The following is a 27718-nucleotide window of genomic DNA, read 5'->3' on the forward strand; positions in this document are numbered from 1 at the left end:
ACCAGCAAGTTCATCTTCTTACGGAAAATTTAAACCACTGAAATTGCAGGAGAGGTGGAGAAGGAACAGAAAACCAAGTAGAACAAGCTTATCCTGAATGCCTCAGCATCTGGCAGACACCAGAAAGGTGAGAAATGCTGCCATATTTAACTTCTGCTGCTTGCTTTCACAGGCAGCACTGTAGGCAAGGCTGTTCTTTTCCTGTTTGTAGGAGTGGACAAAGTGGCTCATTGGAACAGACTTACATTGCAGATCACATACCTACACTTACCTGCTGCAGTGGAAGGTTGTTCTAGCTCCTACTGCCCTTTAGTTAAGAGGCATAATTAGCTCCAAACTCAGAGCAGAAGAGTTGCTGTGCTGTGCAAGAACCACAGTCCTTAAAACAGTTTTCCACTAGTTCTGTGACAGGTATGGCTTCCACCCCTCTGAAAGCTTCCTCCCACTCCCACAATCCAAGTACGTGAAAATTAATAAAATGGCTGAAATATACTGTTTCTCTCCTCTGCAACATACATTTACCTTCACTCAAGTCAGCTAACCCTGTTACCTGCATAGTTGTCCAGTTCCACTTTGACCTTTCTGGCAGAACAGCCTTTCTTAAAGCACAGACTCACGAATAAATACAACATTGAGGGAAGCACAGCAAAGATGCTCCAGTGACTCTGCCCTAGCCCTGGCCTGTTATGCAACAGGACCCTGACACCCCAGTGTGCCAGCTGAGCATTTGTAGTCATGGTCCCTGCCCACAGACCTGAGTTCTTCCCTTACTAGGGCCTTGGCATCCCCTTTTCGGCCTGGCTAGGCTTCAGGAACATCTGCTGGTGCTGTATCTTCTGCCTTAGCCAAATCACCACTGTTTGTCTCAGCATGGAGCCGCTTGTAGTCAGTGTGGAAGAAGATGACGTAGAAACAAACCACAGCACTGCAGAGGCCAGCCAGCACCAGAACTGGAGCTGCAAAGAATACACATGCTTAGGCAGTGATTTCACAGCTCCCTATGGGTGCAGAAGTGTCAAGGTCAGCTCCCAGCACCTGCACAGCCCAAGTGACCACCTCCTGAGGCTACCCCTGAAGACAGTATGCAGCTCACAGCGGAGCAGTGCCAGTCTAGTAACAGCCAAACCTCATCCATGCAACACTGGCATAGGATTTGGGTGAAATGTGGGAAGTTTCCAGGACTCTTGTTCTGCATACCCCCCTCGGTTGGAGGCCTTACACCGGTGCACAGAATGCGTTTATGAGGGGTTATGTGAAGATGTTTGTGTGTTGGGGAGTGGTGAACAAAGTTATGAGAAAGACTGAATCAGAACACTTGAACTTCGTAAGCTAATAGGTCCACTCATGTAATACTTCTTGTATCATCTGAGACCAAACTAAGGATAAACTTCAGTCAAAGAAAAATTTGTGTTGAAAGAACCTTTTCTGAATTAAAAAGAAAAAAAAAAAAAAGTACATCTAAAGGGCTATGGAAAAAGACCTGGAAGTAGTTACTTTCATATTCCAGCAGTGCCTCAAATAAACACCTCCATGCCTTTCTCCACAGATGTCCCTGTGAATATTAGACCACAGATGAGCAGGAATGGGTTCCTATCATGACATCCAGCTCTGATCTGACAAGATGGAGAGTTGCATGCTTTCAGACAAAAAGCAAATTGCTTTTAGGGGCAGTTATTGTGAAGCCTTGTTTCCTGACAGCTAGTGGACCTTGTTCTATGGAGCTTCTGCTCAGCCTTCAGAGATGTTTGCCAACCTTTGTCTTATGGTGTGTCCCCAGAACTCAGGGTCAGTATTACATAAATATGAACCGGCTAAGAGATCAAAACCAGGGTTTAGCCTGCAGTGAAAACACAGTTGTGCTCCTGTTCATTCCAGTTGCTGTTTGGAATATGGAATAAGTCAGAACAAAGCTGTATCGGCATGTTACAAACAGGCAGCTGTGTATGCAGAAGCAAGGAAGAAGCTTTCAATCAAAGCCTTTGTAGTCTCTCAGCCACCCACACTGCAAAGCAGCATAGGCTGTGCTACATGGACAGTGTCTTCCCCTCAGAACAGCTGCTTTCTAGCTTGGTGGTCAGGTCACTGCAGGGTGGCCGTAAGAGGAATTTTAACCCAGAGTCAGCAGCAGCATCCATGGCACCCTAGATGTCTTCCCATTCCAATCTTGCAAGTCTGGTTTAGCAGGAGCAGCAAGGAGTGCACCATCAGAATGGGAAAGGGGGGCTAAGAGATAGGCTACCATAGGCATCAGTCTTGCAGGCTCCCTCACACTGAGACCTGCAGGAAAGTGGGGGCACACGGGGTGCAACCAAGTGTCCAGCATCGTTTCCCAAGGATATACATACTTGTCCAGTCCAGGGCTCCATCCCGGTCAAAGGCGCAGGTGGAGGATGGATCCTCAGAAACACGGACAGTGAGAGCTTGTAGAAGAATCATTAAAATCACACCTTCAATTTGGCTGTGGGGAGAAGCCAGTGTGGTTATGATACCTGCCTGATTCATCAGTGCTGCAGGCAAGCCCAGCTTCCCCAGTGAGAAGAACATGAGGCCCCTTTCTGGAGCAAAGAAAACTCCTGCCACCTTCCTCTGGGCCAGGTGCTTGGTTAACTGGCCCTTGCTCACAGGGTATCCAGGTCAGCCTTTCAGCACACTCCAGACACGGTGGCATCGTGGTAGGAGCACTATATATTCCCTCCAGAGGCATGCAGATGAACTACAGCTGTCAAGGAGCTGAGGCTTAGTCACTGGGCAGGGACTTAGAAATACGTCTCACTGCAGGACTGAGGATGGGAAGAAGTCAGGCAATGACTTCAGCTTCTTGCTCATTCATGGCTGGCTGGCTATGAATGAGGCAACGAAGTCCATAGCAAGTGCGAGACAACAGCCTTCAAAGGCAGTGCCTAATGCCCCTCTTTGACTGATGTTCTTGCTTCTGCAGCTCCACCTGACATACACATATGGCACCAGGCCACGCGTATCTGCTTAGGGCTCCAACAAGTCATTCCTGCTGTAGTCCAGTGCCAACCCCAGGCATATAAATTGACCACAGGAAGGACGGTCACTACCCCATCTGTTGTGGCCAGCTGCCTTCTGAGTGATGAGCCCCATCTCCCTCAGCAGACCAGTGGAACCCGTCAAGTCCCATGGGAATGAGTGCCCTTCTCAGGCACACAGACCCCATCTGCTTCAAAGGTTAAGTGATGCTGGGCATAGTTAAATCCTGATTTGTGCCAAGCAAGGGAGACCTTCATATTCTTTCTTGCTTTTCTTGCACCAATTTCACACGCTCTTCCTTGCTTTAAAACCTTAGCTCTTCAGCTCTATGGCTCAGGCAGCCAGCTTCCCCTTTATCATGGTCATGTGCATGGACACCAGAAGGAAGTGCAACAGGATGGCTACCACTGATGTCCTCACTGTTCTCTATTTGCTCCCCACCCCTGTGTGTGTGTGCATGTGTGTTCAAACCCAAGCCTACTTACCTTGCAACAAAAATCAGGCCTGTAGATGTACCCTCTCCCACAGGGTAGGAACACTCCACAGCCAACTCCATGGCAATAGGATAGATGGCAAAACCAAAGAAACCAAAGAGTGAGCTGGTGATGGCCAGCATAACAGCGTGGTTTCTGAACCGGGAAGTCTGCAGGCAGAAGAGAAACAATGAAGTCTCACCATCAGCACTGCTGCACAGAAAGTCTCTGAACCCATAACCTGCGGGAAGTCCTAAGGACTCTGTTCTCACCAGTACCTTCCCTATCTGTTCCTGAAATCTTTCACCTCCAACCCTCTGAAGTCAACAAATGGCTACATGATGGAGATCTACCTGTTGAATTTAAGCAAGGAGAGACAGGATCAGCAGATTTACCTGAAAAGCACTGGTGTGGTCATATTTGTGTGACTTGACTTCCTGGTCAGTAACTTACCAGAAGCATACTAGCAGCAAGTGAAACACATGCCTTCCTCCTAGGTCAAGCTAACATTTAAGAATTGGTGTTTGCATTGGGTTACATGTGACAATTCACGAGGTTGCTGCAGCACATTGATAAGGAAAACTATTCCACAGTTGCAGCAGCTCAGTGTCAAGGGAAATTATTCCTTATCACGGCAGACTCACGTTTGTAACACTGGCGTTTTACCACAAAGAGCCCCCACAAAGCAAACAAAAAAAAAAACCCAACCCTGAAACATTCATAAACCCTCAAGATCAGTTTAGTGCCTAGAACTGCCCTGTCCCTAACTCTTGAGGAAAGAGCATGGGCTTGTCCAGCCAATGCTAGAAAGAAAAAGCCATGTATCCTGCAGCCACAGTCCTGATACCTCATTCCTTAATCATGTAAGAAAGTCACACAGAGGAACATGAGGTGTCTGAACTGGCACGGCTGCAGCAGGCCTGGCACAGCTGAACTGGTAAGGAAAGTCAAGGAAAACTCTGTGTCTGGAATCTGCATTCAAAGCATCAAGGCATTAAGCAGATTTGAAGAGGTGTTTTTTGGTTTACTACTTTGAACATCCCAACTGTATGGGACGAATGTGGTGGAGAGAAGGGGAGGATGGAAAGGTCTGCTTGTTGCTCCTGATACAGTCTTTTGCCTATGTCATGCTTTACCTGAGCCCAGGCATGCTGACTTGTATTCAGAGCATCCCCCTAACAAATGCCAAAGTACTAAGGGGGGAAATGAAAGGTCTGCTTTAGGCATCTTGTCCTACACTAAGAATGGCACTGCATTTGTCTGTCTCTTCAAAGTAGAGTTAACATCACTGGGATCTTGGCCCAGAGCGACATGTGATCATGCTGTACTGAAACTGAATTTTTCAACATACAGGAGAAATGTACAGCACAAGTCCATTGAAAAAGCAGAGTCCTGCACCAATCTGGATCCTCTGCAATGCTAGGAGTCCTCTGCCTCATGCTCAGGTTCCTTCTGGGTGATGGCTCCCGTTGGCAATGACTATGCTCAACTGCAGTACTTGCACTCCAGCTCCATGGGAGTAAAGTCTCCAGGTTCTGCATTCCTATCCTGGCTGGATTCAAGTGCCTCCGTTTTTTGCCTCTCTCTTATGTCTTGCACTCCTCGAGGAACTACTGCAGAAACAGCCACATAACTAGGTCTTTTCTGCTAATCTTACACTCTTGACAGCCGCCACTGTTGAAAACGAGTGTTGGGCAAACTATGGCATTCGTTTTTCGTAAGATGAGTATTTAGTAATTCCATCTTTTTTGGGTAAGAGTGGTCTTAGGAACAGTAAACAAACATGGTGATCCAATATGAACAAGTAACATTATGGCAATTTATTTATATCCTGAATATATCTCAGGCTCCACAGTGACTATGAAATCCTCAGTAAAGGGTTTTTCTTTAAAACATTCGTAGCCAAGAGGGATCATAGCAAAGCATAAGAGGTAGGTTATTGAATGCTGTGACATCAGATGACCTTGGTTTGAGTTGATGATTTATCAGATGGCAACAGAACTGAGCCCACAGGTATGGTGCAACGCAAGGGAGAACTCACCACTGCAAACCCGATGCTGGCAAGTGCACTCAAACAGAAACAAATCTTGGTGGACTCTATGAACTTTCTTGTCCGGTCGACATACAGGCCTAGCAGGAAAGCACCCAACAAACCACACACTGTGAACAGTGCACCATTCAGGCCAGCAAATTCCTGGAAGGCAGAAGAACAAGTAACTGAGCAACTAGAGCAGTCAGGAAAGAGGTTTTAGTGTAGCTGACCCTTCTGCCTGCTGCTGCTGAGGTAGGAGAAACTTCCTGGCCTGTTACAATAGATGAGGCCTCCACAGGGCTGAGTAGCAAATAACAGGGCTGAGGTGCTGCTACAAGTGTGAGAGGACAGCCGGGGCACAGCACTCCCAAGGTCTCTATGGATGACAGGTCTCTGCAAACCTAGCAAGGGAGGCTGGGTGCATAGCAGCAGTGGTTCACTGGCATTAAATGCTCCAGCCTATGCATGCAACTGTACTCTATGGGTAATCAGGTGATTTGTCAACACTTGGTAACAGGTCCAACTGCTCTGGGATCTGCTCCTGTTTATAGTAATGCTCCTCCTGACCCTTTTCTTACCAGGGACCACAAGGCAGGCAGCCTCAAAGTGTGTTACATGAGGCATAGCATCACCTGGCTGTAGCAAGGAGGTCTAATTAGAGAGCCAGCGAGCAGTAGTTAGCATGGGGTACATGCTCTGTCGCCTGCAATGACTTTGTCCTCCTCCTTCAGCTCCATAACAATTCAAATGCAGAAACCAATTCTGAAAGCAGAGAAGCTTTAACAAATTTGGGTAAACATTTTTGGGAGCCTCAGGGGCAGACTGGAAGGAAAGGGTATCTGAAATAGCTTCTGTGGGCTAAAGGGCCAGGACAAGCAAGTCACACACAAAAGCATTGTGATGCACAGAAAGCAAGGCTACAAAGTTTAAAAAATTTTCACTTAAAAGCCAATGGAGTGTGCAAATGTGACCCAGCTACAGAGTACTGGGCCAGGTATCAGACCTGGGAGCTGGGAGGGAGCGGACAGAGACCAGAGATGTGGATGTGCAGATACAAAAGCTGGAGGGGTGTTTTAAGAGGACCTCCACAGGAACACAAGCAGAAGGACTGAAGTGCTGCCTGCCTGCGGGGAAATGCAGGAACTGGGGCAGACCCTTGCTAGGGTATTGTAGGGAGCAAGCAGGAAGAATCAGCTGTGCACAAACTGTGCTCAACTGTAAAAGCAGCACCTGGCCAGTGTCATGGGAATGGTGGGGAAAAAACCGTCGCAGTACCTGTGACTTCATCTGCTGCCCTGGCTTCATGAAAGACTACAAAGAGGAAAAGGTACTTGCACCAACCTGCCTTCAGCTTCACTCTAGTGCCTGCCTGAGCCCCATCTGACTCTGGGGAAAGTGTCAGAAGGCTGCATAGGCATCAGTGGTCTGGAGTGGCTTAGAAAAAACACACTACTCTTTTTTTATTTTCCAAGAAAGTGTTTGGTAAGTAAAGGCTTTTCATTTGCAAATGGGAGCCTGACCATGGGCAGTAATGAAAATGCAGATCAGCCTCTATACTGAGAGACTGTGCTCTGGATTAACATGATGCTTAATCTATGTTAGATAATATGAGCAAATAAGATATAAGACAGTGCACCGTATTCAGCTGTCTTCATTTTGTTCAGAGTTCCTTGTCAGGGAAAATCATTTTTATGATATGTGGACAACAGGCAGGAAAGAAGGAAGACTCACATTTGAATACCCCTTTTCACAAAGGATCTGTTCTAGCAGAGCTGAAAAGCAGGTGAACATCCCAATTCCTCCTCCAAAGCACACTGCCAGGATGATGTATGGCTTGTTTCTCAGAAGCTAGAGAAAGAAGTTAACATATCATTTAAATAAGTGGAGGGGAAAAAAAGGCCTGGCTGTAATAGTAGAGTTGAGAGTCGGTGGCTCTGACCCCTCATTTGGAAACACTGACAGGGCAACCCCATGATCATTAGAGGAGTTTGGCTCTCTCCTGTCACCTCAGCCAGAGAACAAGTTCAAATATGGGGAGGAATGATCTCTTCAGTGCCCAAATTCTTCCTTCATTTTGCCATGTGCTCTCTGAGCTGCTCAGGAGGCTCAGGTTAAGTAGTCCTCTTGGACAAGCCCACCTGTGCCTGTCTGGGCTAGCCAAACGGCAGCCAGGCCACAGCTGAATGGTCAGAGAGCATCTCTCACAGCTTTGCTGTGAGCACCTTCTGCTCCCTGAGGAAGGAAGGAGGAAGGAATCCTGGTCTCCTTTAGGGAGCTTTCCATGGCAGGTTTGGTGCAGTGCAGTTCAGTGTCTGCTTTGTCAGCAGATTCCCCAGCATATCCCTGTCTAGCAGGGCTGCATCCCTCATTCCAGCATTGGTCTCTCTCTGTGCTACAGCACTTACCATTTTGAGCCCTGCGAGGAATGGCTGGGAAGTAGAGGTAGTGGCACTGGCTGAAGGAGGTGTTGGAGGCACCTTCTCATGAATCCCCAAGGTTGCCAGAGCACAAGCTGTTACCGCCGGGACAGCATAAACACCCAGCTACACAACACAAAGTAAAGACATGTTACCAGTCTTTTCAGTGCCACTGCCTCCAAATAAATCTATTAGCTGGACCCCAATCAGCCCAGCTGGCTGATTAAAGTAGTTTTCATTTACCATCAATGGGATGCGCTTTCCTTCAGGAACTAGTGCAGGTGACAGCACATTTGCTATTAGAATACCCAAGGGATTGGCTGGAAGGAAATAAAAGAGAGACACTTTTTCATGCAAGTGTTCAGAATCATGTCCACTCCTACTGCTAGTCAGCACCAGAGCTGCAGTGTACAGCAAAGCAATGAATAAGGACAGAAAGAGGCATATAAAGGGAGAAACCAGGAAGGCAACACTTGGAGAAGCTGATTCTGTGATCTCACTGTTGCCACATCTGTTCCCTCACCCCCATGAAGCCCATCGTCTCAATCTGTTTCCCTACAGATTGGTTCTCATCTATAAATTACAGTGTCCTAAACCTCACAAGGCTGCCTCAGTAAATGCTAAGCTGAAGGAACAAAATGGACAAACCCATGACATCCATGCTGATGTTATATAGCAGCAGTAACAATTAGAGCTTTTCACTGTTTACTGTTCCTATGCCATCAGGTATATATGTACACATGGATAAGATCCCCCTGATCTGCTCATCCTGAGCCTTCTCAAGGGTGAGCAGTCCCAGCTCTCTCACCCTTGGCTGACATGACAGATGCTCCATTGCTTTAATTGTTTTAGTGGCTCTTAATTGGACTTACACTAATATATCCATGTTCTTCTTGTACTAAGGAGCCTATAACGGGACACAGCTCTTCAGATGTGGACAGGGGACCTCCCTCAAGATGCTGGCAATGCTGTTCCTGATGGTCACGATGATGCCATTGGTCTTATTTGACAAAAGACATGTAAAGCAGGAAAATGCTGTGACAGCTCTCTAAATTGACACCTTTCAAGCCAATATACTTCCCCAGTAAATCTCAAGCTGCCATACAAGGTTATCTCTGCTACCAACTACAAAAATCACATAGCACAAGAAAATCTTGGACACCTGCCTGTACTGGAGTAGCAGGTTGCATTGTTACGGGGCTAGAGCTGAGCAGTGTGTGCTGGCACTCAGCCTGGGAATGTCTAAAATTGCAGGAGACATTATCTGAATTTTTAGGGTGATGTTCTGCAAACATTCAAACGAGTGAAAGTTGATTTTTTACTAGTGTGTAGGAATAGCATTAAGAAAACCAAAGCCAACCTGGAATTGGGTCTGGTGAGAGACGTGAAGGGCAGTAAGAATGGCTTCTGCAAGTACATTAACAGCAAAAGGAAGGTTAAGGAAAACGTGAGCCTGCTGCTGAATGGGGCAAGAGACTTGGTGACAAAGGACATGGAAAAGGCCAAGGTATTCAATGCCTTCTTCACCTCAGTCTTTACTGGTAAGACTGGCCTTCAACACTGAAAGTTAAAAGTCTGGAGCAAGGAAGATCTACCCTTAGTGGAGGAGGACTGTGTTAGGGAGCATTAACTAAACCAGACATACAGAGTCCATGGGATGATGGAATGCACCCATGAGTGCTGAGGGAGCAGAATGTTTTCACTGTAAGGCCATTTTTGGTTATCTTTAAAAGATAGGTCATGGCAATTTCAAGAGTCTTCTGAGGACTGGAAGAGAGTGACTGTCACTCCCACCATTAAGAATGGCAATAAGGAGAATCCAGGGAACTCCAGGCCTATCAGTCTCCTTTTGATCCCTGGGAAGGCTCATGGAAAACTAATCCTGGACACCATTTCCAACCACATGAAGGACAACAAAGTGAGCAGTAGTAGTCAGCAAAGGAGAAATGCTTAACCAACCTAATAGCTTTCTACAGTACTGACCGGGTGGATGAGAAGAGAGCAGTGGATATTTTTTATCTCAGCTTTACCAAGGCTGTTGACACTGTCTCCCATAACATCCTCATAGACAAGCTGCCAAAGTACTGGCCAGATAAGTGGACAGTGAGATGAACTGAAAGTCAACTGAACAACTGGGCCCAGAGGATTATGGTCACTGGCATGAAGTCAAGCTGGAGGTCAGTCACTAGTGGTGCATCCCAGGGGTTGATACTGTTGGTACGGGGCCAATACAGTTTAACCTTGAAGAAAAACCTGGACGACAGGGCAGAGCGCACCCACAGCCAGTGTGACACCATGAGGAGTGGCTGATAGAACAGATGGCCACACTGCCATTCAGAGGTTCCTCAAGAGGCTCAACCTTGTGAAGTTCAACAAGAGAAAACATAAAATCCTGCACCTGGAGAGGAATAACCCCCTCCACCAGTACACACTGGGGATTACCAAATGTAAAGCAGCTCTATAGACAAGGACATGATGTGGGGGAGAAGATCCTGGTGGACATCAAGTTGACCATGAGCCAGCAACACAACCTCATGATAAAGGCAGCCATCAGCATCCTGGGCTGCATTAGGCAGAATATTATCAGCAGGAGGTGATCCTTCCCTTCTACTTGGCAGTAGTGAGGTCACATCTGGGGTTCTGTGTCCAGTTCTGGGCTCCCCAGTATGAGGGAGACATGCACCTACTGGTCCAGCAAAGGGCCAAAAAGATGATTAAGGGACTTGAGCCTCTGTCATGTGAGGAGAGACTGAGAGACCTGGGACTGATCAGCCTGGAGAAGCTGCTGGAAATCAGTTTTACAGAGAAGGACATGGATAGACTGCAAGTGTAGCATGAGCCAGGAAGGCACCTTTGCAGAAAGGTGTGCAAGAGCATCCTGGTCTACATTAGGCACAGCGTTGCCAGCAGGTGGAAGATAGTGATTCTGCTCCTCTATACTCAGCCCTGGTGAGAAGCATCTGGAGTGCTGAATCCTGTACTGGGCTCCTCAGTACTAAAAAGATACGTAGTTAATGGAGCAAGTCCAGCCAAGGGCCAAAGACATGATTAAGGGACCAGAGCATCTCTCACACATAAAGAGGCTGAGACAGCTGGGACTGTTCAGCCTGTAGTCAAGAACTTTGATTGGAGATTGTACAGAAGAGGGAACCAGACTTTTCTCAGTGGTGCCCAGTGGCAGGATAAGAGGCAGTGGGCACAAACTGTAACACCAGAGAATCTGTCTGAATATAAACTTTTTTCCTCTAACAGTGTTTGAACACTGAAACAAGTTGCTCAGTTAAGCTGCAACATCTCCATCCTTGGACATAGCCAAAACCTGGGCAACCTGTTCTAGTCAACCCTACTTGAGCAGGGGGCTGGACAAGACCAAGAGGTGCCTTCTAACCTCGTCTGTTCTGTAACTCTGCTAAGGCATCATTAACAGTGCTACAGAACACAACCACCATAGAATTTCTGTTCTGTGTTTGAGAAAGTACTAGCTTATGATCCTGGTGAAATCCTACCTGCTTCTAAGTACACAGACACAATTAAACAACAGTTGCCAAGGAGATGGACTAAAGCTTCTCTGTTGGGGTAAAATGTGTCTGGGCATTGTAAGGGACTGCCTGAAAACTACTGTTAGATGTTTCCATTAACTATCACCATGCTGAAGCAGTTCCTGAAGGTGCGGGATAGAGGTGGAAATGTGAGCATTGGGCTAAATTTGAAAAGCTAAGTGAGATTATTTGAGTAATTACAGGGTTTCAGCTGCTTTCTCTTCCTGAGAAGAGAAATTATATGAGCCAAAAGTAAAAAATTAAAAGGTTACTGGAGTTAATGAACTGTACATTATGGTCCAGGGGTCCTGATGGATTTGCTTGCAGTACTCTGCAATGGGAATGGGTGTTTTGTGGACAGTGATGTTGATGCACTCTAAAACTCTGCAGGGTGCAGAAAATGACAAATGACATGCTGATAGACCACAGTAAATGAAGAATCCCATGTGTGAAGCAGAGGCCCCTTCAGTGGACTCAGACAAGTCTTTCCTGTTCTGATACAGGAGAATTTCTCATAATCTTCAGAAGCCAGCTCTTAGCCCTGCACTGCTTCTCTGTAGGTAGGTATCTAAAAGTGATGGGGAGAACCAAGATAGGATAAACACTCAAAAGAACAGCTGAGTCATAGTGATTTCAGCTGCTCCACCGGATCTTGTTTTGTCACAAAAGCACAGGCAAGCCTATCCAGAGGCACTGGGGATACTGACAGGAGGCTGTAGGACTGGTTTCTATGTGTAGCAGTGATACTGACAATACTGGAATGCTGAGTGCTTCTCTGGCACTAGCACAGGAAATGGGTATTGATAAATCGGAGCAAGACGAGAGAAAAAGCTCAGGAGAGCAACACGCAGACATGGAGACACGTGGGAAGAAGCAAAGTGAAATATCATCGTAAGGTGACTGGGTTGAAGCCATTCAGTCTTTATATGCAAAGAAAAGAAGAGGTGACTGTCCATGACTACCTGACAAACAGGTGCAACAAGACTGAACAGCTTGGGGATAGGAGCATCAAGACAAGAAGTAACATGTAGGCATTTGCCAGTGAGGTAATTAACCACAGGGTAAATTACTGGGGCTGTGGCAGATGCTCCTTCTAGGCAATATTTAAACTTTCTTGAAATGAAATCCTGATTTTGTACAGCACAGTAATGGGTGCAGCCAGACATTATTAATGGAAGCCCTTTACACAGCAAGTGTTGCAGCAGACAATAATCACCATCCATACAGTCCTCACACTGAAATCTCAACATGCCACAGACTGAACAGCTTCAGATCTTGGGCTTCCACTGTTCCTTGCTATTCAGTTTTATTCTGTCCTACAGTTAGATCCATCTGATGCTGTAAGGACTGAGGACACTTTTTTAAATTTTTTTACTTTTACACAAAGCGGAAGAAATGCCTTTTGGCTGCTCTCTCACTTAAAAAGAGTAAGTTGCCTGCAGGGTGGAGTCCTTCAGGGCAGTGAAGGACGAAGTACCCAGTGGTTGGTCCCTGGTAGTACTTGTATTACACCACACAAACAGAGCTCCTTCTCCAGCAGGGAAGGTGAAGGTCTACTTGAGTCCTGGGAAACAAGGTGGGCAAACAGGTCCATTCTATTATAGGGAAGGCACTGCAAGAAGAACTTATTTGTTCTGACACTATAAATCCTGTGCTCTGGGTTTGCAGCAGCATTGGAAAAGCTGTATAAGGGTGCCCCTTTACTGGCCTATTCTCCATGCCTATGCCTTCCCAATTCCACGGCAGTAGGGAGAGAAAGTGGCTGTTGGCTCTTTTGAGGGAAGGGCAGATGGGGCTGCCCCATACATTTAGGTGCTGTAAGATTCCTGGCCGGAGCCAGTGAGCCAGCCCAGTTTCTGGGGCACCTCTCAAGTCTTTGGAGAAAGGAGGAAGACATTTCTTTTGGCTGCTGGGGAGATGTCACATGGACGGATGAAACAGGTCTGTCAAGTGCAGTATCCTCTCTCTAGCAGGGCCCAAAAGAGCAAGAGAGGAACGAAATTAGAGCAAGTGTATCTGGTGCCTCCCCTCCAGTTTTCAGCTTCCAGACAATTTGCAAAGCAGATGTGGTTTCTGCATGGACAGTCCTCCTGCATTTAGCATCCCCAACATGCTCGTGTGGCCAGCTGAGTATATTTTATCTGTGTGTGCATACACTCAGCCTTGCTATTGAATGAACTGCTGGACAAAATTGCTGCAGCAGCCTCATCTCTATCCGGTTACAGAATCTGGCAATTGTGACCACTGGTATCAAATGCAATTTGGACACCTTCCTAACAAGTTGCTGAATTAAGGCTGCTACGGACATTAGATTTAGTAACGCTGAGGACTATCCCCAGCCTCTATGATATTTACTCAAGGACGATCACCTTGTCATTGCAGAGAGGAAGGAGGCTGGGAGCCTGGGTAGCTTACTTTGAATGCTGCACCTGGATGTGGCTAAGGCCCACTTCTTGCTCCCCAGCTCGGAAAAGCTGTCTTGCAGTGCCTTGAAGGCACTGGTTTATTGCACATGGCTACGAGAGTCTTGGACAGAGCTGTATATGCAGGGCCAAATGGGTGTAGTACAGAGGGTTTCCTTTGCCTGCTGCCTCTGAAAGGCAAACAAAAGCAGCAATATTACCTTGCAGCTATCACTTACACATTGATGCAATCGTATTTGCTGTCGCTCTCTGGTGGTCTGGAAACCATAGTGCTGCCAGCTTTGTCGGTGAAAAGATGATAAGGGGCTGTGCCAGTGCACAGAGGCATTGCCCAGTAAATAGGTACCAGTAACTCTGGGAACCCCAGTTCAGGAACTTCAGGACACTGAACACCCGGATGATGCTACCCGTCATGTTCAGCCACGCGCTCAGGATCACCTGCAACAAGTAGAAACAGACACGGTTTGTGTGCTGAAGCCTGAAGGGCAGAACTTAATACAACTGAGTAGCTTGAGCCAGGTCTCAAATGCACTACAGGAGACGCTGAGTGTTAATAATCACTGCATGCAAAGTTGCCTGCAGACCACCCCTTTGGGCCACTACAAGATGCTCCTGATCCAACAGTGAGTTACCTGAAACATTAGGGAGCAAGGTGGCTGTCCTGGCCAAACATGAGAACTATACCACAATATAATATATTATGCAAGACAGAGAATATTGTAATGGAATTGAGGAGATATTCAAAGTTTGCTAATTAAGTTCTGTTTGCAAGTTTGAACCATCACCCGTATTTTGACGTGACAATCCAAAGATCATGGCAATGAGTCATTCAGCCTACAGATGCTGCAAATGCTCATCCACACCACTAGCATGCTAGTGTTTCAGTGCCACATTCTACAACACTCTTGCTTCCGGGAATACTTTGTAGAGATCCCAAGCTGGCTTGGCATAGACCTCTGAGCTTACAGGGGTCCCTTGCTTGCATCCTGCCCTGCTGCTCCTTAAACTGGCCCTGCAAACAAAGTAGCTGTGCTATCACTTCTCTGTAGCAAAGCCTACCCCTTTATAACAAGATCTTCACAGGGCCAGCTCACAGCATCTGTCCCTGTCAGCTGACTAAGACAACAAAAACTGAAGCAAGAAAAGGCAAGTAGGGATGCAACATTATTCTGACTTTTCCCACTGCTCCCCACCTTAAGAGGTGATGCGACAGCTGTTAGTGAAGTAGGACAGAGCTTTCAACATTCTCATCCTCTGCACTATTTGGCAAGACTCCCATACTGCTATCTCTAGGTGAAAACACCCTCAGGAAAACAAAACAGTTCAACTCACGGCACATCTGAGCCCCAAGCTGTCAAGAACCCATGTTGCCACCAGACCAAACGGGATCGAGATGAGGAGGTACACTATTGAGAGCCAGTTGACCATCTCCAGGGAAATGTGGAAGTAGACTGCTGTCTTATCAGCCACAGGAGCAAATGTCAGCCACAGCTGCAGAGTAGAGAGCAAAGACTGGTAAACATGAACATCTCCACCAGAACAGAAATGTAGCATTCCCTCAGACTGAGTTGTGAGAGTTCGTCATCTTAGTTTCTCCTTGAAATTACAATAAAGCTGGTAGGAAAAATTCAAACCCACAATGTCTGCAGTTACTCATGCTAGGACTATTTTACTACTGGTATCGTTCTTATTTTGGCCCAGAGCACAAAATCCATTTGACTACCTCATTCCCAGTCACCTAGTCCTGCTGCTGGTAGCTGGCAGAAGCAGAGGTCAGTACCTTTTTCTGTCCCCTGGTTGTATATGTTGGCCCTTGGTGCACTTACCTGATGCAAGCAATTCTTACAAGCAATCCTTCCATGCTACAATAAACCAAACAGAGGCTGCCATCTCCTCTTTGCAGCTAAGAGCCTTTTAAACTGAGCCTCATATTTACAGTTATTGGTAATCCCTGGATGAGGCCTTGTAAGGACAACTTTGCTATGTGTCCGCCAAGACATTATTCCGTGCTGTCTTATACCCACTCAACAGCTAGGTAAGGGTCTAGAAATCTGCATTATTGAGTGTTTCAGAACATGTAAACACATCAGATAACTATTCAGTAACTATCCATTTTTACCTTTCAGTGCCAAATCTGAAAATATTTCCCTAAAGCTCGTTTTAGGCATGTAAGATTGCTGTCTGTTTCTGATTTCTTCTGGGAATAACAGGACCTGCTTTGATTCTCAAATCAGGTCCTGAGATCTTGCCCACAAGGAAGAAACAAAGATACTACCCCAATTTTAGGGATGCTTCTGTGGGTTCTTTGTGAAAATGTGTCCTCTCTAGTGGCCTGAGAACAGGTTTTAATAATGTGAATGGAAGCTACTCCACTGTTAGATGACCTCACAGCTGCTGTATACTTAAGATGATCAAGTTTGCAGAAATGTGAACAAAAACTTCAGCTACAGCTTCTTACAAAAGAACTCTAGCTGCTATCTCTTTCCAGGCACCGCTCTCTGCCATCACAAGCTTCCACTTCACAGCCTGCATCCTGCAGAGAGCATCACCTGCGGCATTAATGTGTAACTGAAAACAGCTTGGGTAACCTCAGAGGAAGGTGTGCCCCTACACTCTGCAACTTCTTATTTCCAGTGTTCCTATTTACTTCTTACACACTGGATACCATAAAACTCACCACAATGAATGGAAGCAGAAGTGAAGATGAGCTTTTCTTCTTTCTTAGTGTCAAAGTGTGAGAACAGCCACACGCAAATCATTGTTTAGCTAAGCTTTCTCCTTGCAGGGATGCAATGAAGAAACAGCAGTAACAGAAATTCTGAACATATCATCAGTGCCCTAGCAAGGACTCCAAGTTAGCCCTCTGCTCCTCACTGAAAGAAGCTGACATGCCAAATCTCCTGCATTCAACACAAGGCTCACATCACCACGCTGGGCTCAGACTGATGCCACACTCACGTGGCATCAGTCAAAGGTCTGCCAGGGGGTGGATCTGGTGTTTACTCAGCTTCTACAATCAGGTGGATGAAGATGCTGGGTGCTGAAAGAAACTGTACTTGTTAGACAAGGAGGCTGTTCCAGGTCACTGGGACACTTGCAGCAGAGATGTAATAAGATTAGCTTTTTAAAATTCTTTGAAATAGTGTATTAGACTGGAATGATGTTATTGTCTTGTCTCAGGAATTAATTTCACCCACCTTTGTTTTCCAGAACTGATCTGCATCATACGGGAATTTGAATGTTTCATGCTATTGCAACTGTTTAAATGTTACAAGCATCAGGCATGAGCACTAGCTTGATTATGGGATGCTAAACGGCTGCTGAACAAAACCCAGCTGTGTATTTCCAGCAACACCAATTCTCAGTTCCTCACTGTCTTCCAGATTGGGCTGGTGATGAAATACCTTACAGGAAACAGTGTAATTAAAGAGATGGTACATTTTGTAAGCCAGCCTGAGGTACATTTTCACCTTTCCCGTTCCTCCACAAAAGACACTCACCCATGCATGACATCATTAGAAGAGTGATGCCACTCTCCTAATGCTGGAGCACAGCATTTTGCCTTCAGTGGCTGTATAAACCCAGGCAAGCTGGGATCAAGCACTCTGGCAGGTTTCCATTAGACCTAGCAAAACCATTCCTTGCTGAAAACCAAGCATTTGGGCTGCCCTGTATTTCTATCCTACGCAAGAATGCCAGTTCTAGCGTGTGTGAGAGCACAGAATGTGGGAAACTGCAGCATGCCCAAGCCTGAGTTTGCTCCTCAGAACGGGAAGTGGGTTTCTTTATGGAAAAGTATGGTTTTGCCCCCATTCAGGCAAGGGCTGTTTAGCCTGTCTTGCTTTAACAGAGAAATTCAGAACTGGGCAATGGAGCTTGAGGTGCAGCTGTGGTCAAAGCGGCCACCAGGTGACCCGGCAAGAAAGAGATAGCAGTGCCAGATTTTGCCAACACAGTGAAATTGCCATGCTAAGCAAGTGAGTATGCCACCTTCTGCTTTGGATTTTCCCAGCTATAATGACTTTATCCACAGTAGTTAGTGAGCAATTCTGCTGGGAGCTTGCACCCTCTTCTCCTACATGTTTTTTCTGAAACTCTGCCAAAGCTGGTAGTTACTCAGGGACTGCTGTGATACATGTCCCCTCAGGCAGAACAGGGTGAGGATGATGCAGCTCTTTCCTAGCAAGGTCTAAGCCCTGTAACAGCTTAAGAAGCAGAGCAGAAACCAAGAGGTTCCTTTCTCCTCCATTCCCCAAGGGCCATTACCTTCACTCAGCTTTGCCACACCAAAACCAGTAGATGACAGATGCAAAAGAAGAGAGAATATGTGGGCTGGCTGCTCCTGGGACAGCTAAGAGCAGCCTCTGTCCTTCTAGGGTTGTCTACACACTTTTCCAATCCCTGCACAAGCCTTTGTGGAAATATGGTCTTGTGGTCTCACCAAACTGCACTCAGCTCCATTGCCTGTGTAGCCACGCAGACCTAGAATGTCAGTGTGAGGTGCAGAAGGCATCGAAGAGAGTCTGTGTTACACACTGTACTGCTACATCCATGTCCACATGCACTCCTCAGAAGGCAGCTCAATGGATGTCACAACAGCAGAACTGAGAGTCCAGCCCCTTCCTTGTCAATGTCTCTTCCTGACTTGCAATGGTGACAGGCAATTTGCATTCACCCATTATGGCTTATGTCCCTTCTGAGCCCTGTCAGGGCTACAATTAACAAAAACCTTTTTGCAAGTTTTGCCAAAATTCCCAGCTTGGCACCCCGCGGATAAGGAGTGCCTTGCCTTTGAGGTTCCAAATGCACCCAGGTCAGTCCCACACCCTGACTGCTCAACACCTACCTTGTGCAGTACCCATAGCAGAATACAGCTGCTCCTCAGCTCAAGCCTTAGAAGCACACTCAGCTCACTGTGATTCCTGAGCTTAAGAGACAGCGAACGCTCCAGTGCATGCTAGTCTTGGCAGGAAGTCATTCCTCAGCACACACTTGCTATAAAAACCTGTGCTCTACACAGTAGGCACAGTAACTGATGAAGAGGACAGAAGGTCCCCTGAAGACCCGCAGGCCTGTTCTGGCTTGTACTGGAGTACAGCTGCAGCTCCCACTGCTTTTAGCACACGGCTGGATGATTGAGTAACCATGCCCCATCCCTGCAAGAAAAGGACAGAAATGTTTTTCACACACACTCTATTCCTATCCCCAATTACAGGAAAGCCCACTCCACGCCTCCTCTGACAATGAAGCATGTCAGACCACATGTTGGAAAGCAAGTGCATGGAAACTCAAGCTGTCTGACTGGTACTGGCTTCACTTTCAGCTCTCCCTCTGTTCGCTTTAACTTTATTCCAGATTACCTTTTTTCTTCTCCTGCACCTTCCAGAAACTGCCTGCTCCCTTCCCCACTAATTGTAGGCCTGCTTGGGCACTCCTCTAACCAAGAACAGGTTACAGCTACTCCCATCCTGCCCTCATTTCTAAGCCGCTTTGTTGCTCTTTCTGATACCCTTGTAAACCCCTAACTGATTCTCGGACATGGATTCGGCTGTCTTCCTCCCAGTACCAGCCAATCCCTTCAGTTTTCCCCCTCCTCTCAGTCCCTTCTACCTCCATCTTCTCCAGGTTCTGTTCCTCTATCCTGTTGCCTTTACTGTTTTCACTCCCCCTCAGACACGCCAGGACCTATTTCACCTACAGGACCCAATTTCTCCCCATCCATTCCACGAGAGCCCAACATTTGCCCTCTCTCCCACTTCTGCAGGCGGTAACCAGTGGGCTGTGAATCACTGATTCTCTGTCTGCAATGGCTGAAGGCAGGGCTCCACACAGACTTTACACTTTGGTAAGCAGCAGCTGTGAGCTGCAGAAAGCAGCATAAATAAATACAGCCCCAGGATTTTTGGAGCTCAAAGAGCAGTAGTGACATATATCGATACATCACACGTATAACTAGGCACAGTCCTGCCAGAAGCAGTACCAAAAATGTTGTTTTTCATGAAAGGCAACTTGTTAACCAATGTCTGCCCTCCTTATCAGCAAATCAAGATTCTGAAAGTGAAAAGCAAATCTACTTGCAGAATGGCAAGTGCATGCAATCAGGCAGGTTGGAAATTAAGCCATTTTGCCATGTCAGTGGTGGTATTAGCTAGCTAAGGCTGCCGTATGTAGTGTTCTTTACTATCTGGCATATTGTATAGCTGTGCACAGTGCAGAAATGCCTTTGTAATACCTTTTATGTACAGCTTGAAAAGGAGGAGCCAACTGGACAAATTACATGGAACAGGATGTTCTGCTTTGTAAGAGGCACAGCTCACTTATCCCCAGGCTGGCACTGCCTGCAGCCTCTCTCCCAGTCCCACCATGCTCTCTCCCATGCACTTAGGCATGCTTTGAAGGTGATGTAGGATGTCTTTCTGAGACATGAAGGCTGCCTACTCCTCCCCTGGGCTGGGGTTAGGGTAAGGCTATGAAGACCTTACACCGGAGTCCTCATCTTCAAGGTCAAAAGGACCCTACAGTCTTGAAGCAAACAGCCCTTGGCCTCATCTGAAGGCACCCATGCTGACACAGCAGCCTAGCAAGTAAGGGCAGAGGCAAGATGTTCATATAGGTCTAATCCCTCCTTAGATGACACTTCTAGTCTCTACAGCTCTCAGAAGGAGTACAGGACACAAGAGCCAGGCAGCAGGAGCTGTGAGCACATGCCTATCTACAGTGGCACTGCTGGAGCACACAGGCTAGGAGCGTGCAGGCCCTGCCCTGGAGCATGCCAGTTCCCACTTGATCACCTCTCCTTCCTCTCCCAAGTACACTAAGAGGTGGTAGAAGTCCTTTAAGCTGGTGAGTCAGAAACCACCTGGCCAAACATAAGCCAGCTCCAAACCTCTGCTCCCTTCCACTTCCCCAGCTTGCTCACACTGATAAACACAGAATAAGACACGAAACATTTTCTGTCATTCTCTGTGCATGTCCCTGTCCCCAGCCTTAAGGAAAGAAAAAGTTCCTCCTGTGAAATACAAAGTTCTCACTTGTTCAGCTTCATAGGAAGGAAGCAGCGAGGATGTCTTTGTCTCAGCAGTTCACTGCTACAGCAACTGTCAGCACACTACGAATACTCTTAAATATTAAAACTGCTTATTAAAAAACCCCACACACTTAAAACCACAGCATCAGTTTGACAAAACAAATCTGGTACTTACGTTGCCCCTCACCAGGAGTGCTCCAAGAGACAGCCTGGGATCAATCATCTAAGCTTACCTGTGGTCAGAAAAACCTCTCTGCCCAAATGCAGGCAGCAAGTGAATTATAGTGATGCCTACTTATGACCTTCTTAAGACAACACAAGGGCTTTGTATGCTACATTGTTAGTTAGGAATTTCTAGAATAGGTGTATTTAGGAAATGAGAACCAATCCCTGGCAAGATAGTGCCCACTTTGTACAGCAGGGAGAGACAGTGGCTTTTAAACTCAGGTCAATAAAAGATATTCAAGTACGAACTATGTGTCGCTGGTGTAAAAGCCTCCTTTATGCCTTATTTACCCCATAGTGCTCCGGTTAAAGACCGGTTTTCACACGATGTGGAGCAGGAGGAAATAGGGAAGAGCGCCCCCCTTTCATCATCATATGGTCTGGCCTGGCTTTGTTCAATCTAAAAACTTAAACAGTGGAGACTTAGGATAGATATAAGAAATAAATTCTTTACTATGAGGGTGGCGAGACATTGCCACAGGTTGTCCAGAGAAGTTGCAGCTGCCCCATCCCTGCAAATGCTCAAGACCAGGCTGAATAGGGCTTTCAGCAACCAGGTCTAGTGGAAGGTGTCCCTGCCCATGGCAGGGGGGTTGAAACTAGATGATCTTAAGGTCCTTTCCAACCCAAACCATTATGATTTTAAAACAGACTGAACTAAGAAACACTCCTTTCTCAGCCTGCTCTTGCTGTATGATGAAGTGTGCTTTCCCGCAGTTAAGCTCCTTCTACCTCGTCTTCCTGACAAGTCTCTCTCTCTTTGGATTGTCTCCAGTCTGCCACTTTTAGTGTCACAGAAGGCCACTAAACTGCACATGTCCACAAGTAAGAGCAGGGAATACAAAGCATCATCCTGGAAGCTTGGTCGAGCACATGAGGTGATCTATTCTTTCCTAGTCAGACAATTCAAAGTTGTGACCCCTCACCACATCCTGTTGCAGATAGCCTGACACAGGTACACATAGAACAAAATGCTGCATGCAACATCTGCACAGGAGTCACGAACACTTCTTAACTTGCAATGCGATTTTCACACCATAGAACTGGTAAATTAATCTTTCCATCTGGAACTTTTAAACAGCACCCAACCACTTTGATTTCACTGGCTTTTAACCGCTCCCTCCATTTTAATGTGATTTTTATCAGGAACATTTAGAAGAACCTTTAGCATCCAGAAATGTGTGGTTACAACTTTGTACATCAACATACTTGCCGCTCCAGACCTTTGCAATGGCTTAGAAACAGTATTTCCACTCTAGAATATTTATTAAGCACCTTATTTTGAAGTGGTGAAGTTCTGTCTTAAGCTCATACTGGGGCAAAATAATATCACGGATAACCAAGAAGTTGGCAAGAGATAAAGGGGACAGATGACAGTACTATCTTTCATGGCTATAAAGTTTACAGCAACATGAGTTGGGACACATTTATACTTGCAGAAGCATTGAAAGGGTATTTTTTTTTAGAGTAACCCTCCAATTTCGCTGTTAAATCTTTCAGCAAAGTCAAAGTCTGACAAGTTATCCTGTAAAGATTTTGTATAGCTTCCCTTATCCATGCTGTCACAGTCCACTTCTAGCAGGATGGGGTTTTTCTTTCTAATATTCTTGTGCTGTGCCAACTTATCTGCAAGCAAACAGCGGGGCTTCACGTTGCTTTTCTGCATGACATGTTTTACACTCTTAAAGGATACACTGATTTCCCCTTGAGGAGCCACATTCATTTTTTTGTTTCCCATACACAGCCAAATTCTCACTATGTTTTCCCATTTATCTACTCCAGCACTCTTGCATCATAGAATACTTGCTCTTCCTTCTGAGCATTTAATGTTTGCAGGTTGCAGTGCCTAATCTTGTCTGCCACACAGCCTGCATTCGCAGTGTCGTAATCCTCAAGCACATGAATAACTCTGCATCAGTCTGATAACTATCAGACAATGTCCTCAATGAGTTTTGAGCAAAGATTTGGGATCCATCTCATATACTAGGGCTCGGTACAAGGACACTTTACATGTTTATCTCAAAAATTACTGAATTTGGTTTTAATCTGTTCAACAGGGAGGGTTATCTGTCATCCCCTTTTTTCAGGTTTTCTGAATAAAGTGCCTGTAGGCAATAAAAAATTTACAGACCAGTATGTTTAGCGCAGACTCACCCCTAAGCTGTTCTGTATGTGCAACAGAAACCTACTTGCTCCTTTTACTGACAAGATAAATCTGCTGTCACAGGTCAGCAATAAGTCAGAGCTAACTCCTGCTCCTCTACCCACAGAATTTCAACACTGTTCTCCTATTCCTAGGTTTGAAATACGTGACCCTCACAGGCGCTGAACGCTTTCTATTCGTCCCTACAGCCCGCGGAGCAGACTCGGCAGCGAACTCAGCTTCATCCCGAACTGGCTCTTCGCTGCGGTACTTCCTGCTGTGCTCTTCCAGCTCGCACACACCCTCCCGCCCCATCCTGCCCTTCCCCCACCTCCCCTCCACACCCCGGATCCCACCGGGCAGAAGAGAGGTGTTCAAGCCGACGTCGTAACCAGAAACACAAAGTTCAGACGGAAAAGCCGCTTATGCGTTCCCTAAAGCACGGCCGGGCTGAGGCGTCTGTGCGCTGCGCGAGTGCAACCGACCCCTCGGTGCCGCAAGGATGACGGGGTGGATATGGGACAGAGCACCGTGGCAGTGCTGACGATTGCTTGGCTGCTTCTAGGAAGAGATGGGAAGTGGTTTTGGCTCCGGAGAGCCCTGTCACCCCATCCTCCCCGGGCGGCAGCAGCCAGAGCTGCGGCACAGGAGCGGCTCCGTCTCCTCCCGCGCTCACGCCGCTCACCCCGGGGCTGCCGCCGGCCGACCCCTTCTTGCCCCCGGCCTCCGCAACCTGGGCGCCCCTCCGGAGAAGCGTCCCCGCCGCCCTGCGCCGCCGCGGCCCGCCCCCCTCAGCTAAGGGGACTCCGCCGCGCAGCGGGCTGAGCCGGGCGGCCGGCGGGTCCCGGACAACAGGCCGGGCGGCCTCGCGCCGCACTCACCATGGCGTTGGAGCAGTTCAGTAGGCACACAGCGGCCAGCAGAAACCACCGCCGACGGTACGTCTTGAACTGAGACAGCCGGCCCAGGCCCTGCTCTCCCAGCAGGCTCACTGCCTCGCCACTCTCCATCGCAGCACGGCTCGACTCGGCCCGGCACAAACAGCTGGGCACGGCTCGGCTCGGGACAGCCCCACCCGGCGCGGCGCCGCCCCGCCTCTCCCCGCACGCCGCCCTCGCCGGCCTCCTCGGGGCGGCCCCGGCTGCGCCACCGCCGGCCGCCCGGCGCGGCAGGGCACGGCACGATCGGGACCGCAGCGTGCGGCAGGCGGTGTCCCTGCGGAGCCGCGCTGAGCCGGGTGACAGCCGTTCCCGCGGTGAACCGGGTTTGCCCTTTCGCATTTGGCAGAGGGGAAGAGCCCGGTGCTCCGAAACGGGACTGCTAAAGGGCTCGGGAAGTGGGCTGCTGAGGCGCTCGGGGGAGAAAGCTTTTCCCCTGTGTCGAGAAAACAGCAGCAGCAGCAACATCACTAATGCCTGCTGGTGGCTCCGCGTTATGGTGAGAGTCACTATCAGCTCTCGCCTCCGGCCACAGCAGCAGCTCCCGTGGCTGCGGACACCGGTGGCCGTAGGATGGAGAAGCGTTGCGGTAACAGACTTGTCCGAGGGGTGATCGCTTTGTGCAGTAGAAAAAAGACAAAGGGAGGATAAAGGGAGGATGTCTTAGAGGTCCAGATCCTGAGAGGTCTATCAGCTACGGGATGTGCAGTTTGGTTATGGTTTTACAGGACTGATTATGCTGCAGACAGCAATATCGTCTTTATTCAATGCAGACACCCGCACTAGCTGTTACCTGCTTCTGAAAACATCACCAAGAGTGCAAAGCCAAAGGCTTTTCCACTCCTAAACAAGGCCTGTGACTTCAGGATGGGTGGGCGCTCACAATGCCTTAATGTCTTTTTCACAACACTGAGGTTTGATCCCTCTCCCAGATCACCACACACCCCCTGCTCATCCTCAGGAGTGCTGAGCTGACAAGTGAATGGATTCTAGAAATGGCTCCAAGGCACTCTTGCTCACCATTTTGTCACCTCTTGCTCAGCTTTTTGAAATCCGTGTGGCTGGTCCTCACCACCACCTGCTAGGAGCACAACAGACTCTCAAGTCTGAGCCTGGGGTTTCTTTACTGTGGGAAGGACTTTATTTCAAGCTCTTTGGAGTGCGTATTTGGAAGACTGGATGTTATCCTGCATGCAGGTATTCTCTCGTGAACAATTTTAGCTGAAATTTTCCAGTCTGGGGCAAGGGAAGCTGGGGTGGGGAGAAGAAATCATTTCAATCCCAAATTCAGCCTGTTGTTGCAGTGTGTAGAGAAGCAGGCATTGTGTGTGCTAGCGAGCAAGCTTTACTGATTCATAGATTGTGCATTCCAGTCCACCACAGCTGGATTTTGGGGTTGACATTTAGTAATAGCAGGTGGGACTGTTAAGGTAATGTTAATGATTGACCTGTTCCTTTGTCTCCAAATGCCTGGCTAGATTTGCCTGGCTTGTGAGCTGCTGACAAAGGAGCACTGCTGTTATGCTGTAGGCTGATGCCCTGCTCTGAAAAGACGTGGTCTGACCTGGGTTGTACGCATGAGTTCACTACCCTCCTGACCCATCAGTGCTGAGACATGGAGAGAAACTTGTGCATCAACATGCTAGAAAGATGCCCAGGTGTATGGGACAGCAGAAAGCCACAGTGGTCATTGCTCACCAAAACCATAATTCCCTTCTCTCCCTGGTCTCTCATACTGGCAGAAAAGCCCTGTATGAAAATGGAATTCTGTGAGGCTGTGTCCATGCCCACTGTGTCCATCCCTTTTTCAGCTCAAAAATATGTGTTAGCATCAAAGAAGTCTAAATAATGCTGGCAGAAACCAGGATGCTATTGTGGAATACTACTTTTGCTCTCTGCTGTCCCTTTTGTTAGTAAAATACTAACACTTTTGGGGCAGACATCAGAAAGTATCAATGTGTCAAACAAGGCCACAGAAAGAAAGTAAGTAAACTGCAGCAGGAGATAACTGCTTTTCTGTTTAGACCAGAATAATCAGTGGACTCTTAAGTCACATCTGTGAGGAAAATAATTATTTTTCCCGACCTCATGTTTCTCTTATATGTGTTGCCTTGCATTACATACCCTAACAGGATTAGTCTGGGGCTGCAGGGAGCTAAGAGCACTCAGAGAAGCTCTGTGCAACTTTACTCCCTTACTCCATGCCATCTCTCCCGTGAACAAGGACACCACTTGTTATTGGTAGCACACCAAGGGCAGCAGGAGGATTAGAGCTGAAGGACAGCAGTTCCATCTGCCATGCACCTCCTCGTTCATTTCTGCTGCTCCTCTTCTGCGTGGCGCATCTCTATCGGTCCCTTTACCCGCAGTGTCACCCTCTCTTCCACACACCCCAGCACATCCTAGACCCCTTCTTCCTCCTGGCTTTTGTTTTCAGAAACTGGCAGCTTAAGCCAGATGTCAGGTGCTTCTAGGCAGTTTCTTGGTTTGTACTGAGGTACCTAAGGTCTCTAATGTGTGAGCATGTGTGGTGTACACTGAACAGACCCAGCTGCACAACTTGTTCACTGAACTCCCCCTCCGTGCCAGGGAGGGAGACGCTAAGGCAGTAGGCATGTGAAGGAAGGTTTTCAGCACTGGAGTCACTGAAGTGTCTGCACCTGGGTTGTAAAATGGTTGTGGAACAACTTAATGTTGAGAAAGGATTCTGCATCCAAAGTAGCTTTCCACTATTGAGCACTGATGGCAGGAATTACAGGATCATTCAGGTTGAAAGGGACCTCAGAAGGTCTCTAGTTCAACCTTCTGTTCAAAGCAGTGTTATCAATGAGGTGAAACCAGTTTCCTTTGGGGTCAATCTGATCTTGAAACCTCCAAAGATGGAGACTGCACAGCCTTTCTTGGTAACTCGTTCTACTGCTGGACTGGTCCTGGGATAGATGCCACAGTACAGCCTTCACGTAGAGTACAATTCACTAACTACAACCCTCTGACTCAGTCCAGTCAGTACTATACCCATCCTGTTGGCTACTTGTCCAGACCATGATGTCATAACTTAGATACCAGAACACTGTGGGAAACAGTGTTGAAAATGTTGCTAAACTCATGGTAAATTCCATCCACTGCTCTCCATACATCCACAAATCCAAGTCTTTCATCAAAAAAAGTCTACCAGGTATGATTTATCCTCAGTGAATCCATGCTGATTATTCCCAGTTGCCTATTTCTTTTTCATGTGCCCAGACATACCATCCAAGTCAGAACTTGGTTCATGTTTTTTCCAGGGTTTGAAGTGAGACTGGACAACCTGCAGTTGCCTGGGCTGTCCTTTGCTTTTTGAATACAGCTGCAACATTTCTCCAGTGGCAGAGGTACCCATGGCCTCTCAAAGAAGATCAAAAGTGACCTTGCTTTGGCATCAGCCAGCTCTCTCAGCAATTTAGACACAGCCCTTCTGGATCCATGGACTTGTATGAGTCAAGTTTTCTACATCAATCCCTAAGTCAT

The 27718-nt window shown here is 47.4% G+C and overlaps 1 protein-coding gene across 1 annotated transcript; it reads right to left on the reverse strand.

Annotated features, from left to right (window-relative positions):
- Nucleotides 1-801: 801 nt before the first annotated feature.
- SLC49A3 (solute carrier family 49 member 3) lies at nt 802-24283 on the reverse strand (the record flags this gene model as incomplete). Its single annotated transcript, XM_080637785.1, has 10 exons — nt 802-956; nt 2346-2458; nt 3480-3637; nt 5509-5661; nt 7231-7347; nt 7905-8042; nt 8160-8236; nt 14097-14316; nt 15211-15369; nt 24155-24283. The coding sequence occupies 10 exons, from the start codon at nt 24281-24283 to the stop codon at nt 802-804; spliced, it is 1419 nt and encodes a 472-aa protein (XP_080493911.1).
- Nucleotides 24284-27718: the final 3435 nt, after the last annotated feature.

The sequence above is a fragment of the Psittacula echo genome, assembly GCF_963264785.1.
Source record: "Psittacula echo genome assembly, chromosome: Z".
Classification (NCBI taxonomy): Eukaryota; Metazoa; Chordata; class Aves; order Psittaciformes; family Psittacidae; genus Psittacula; species Psittacula echo.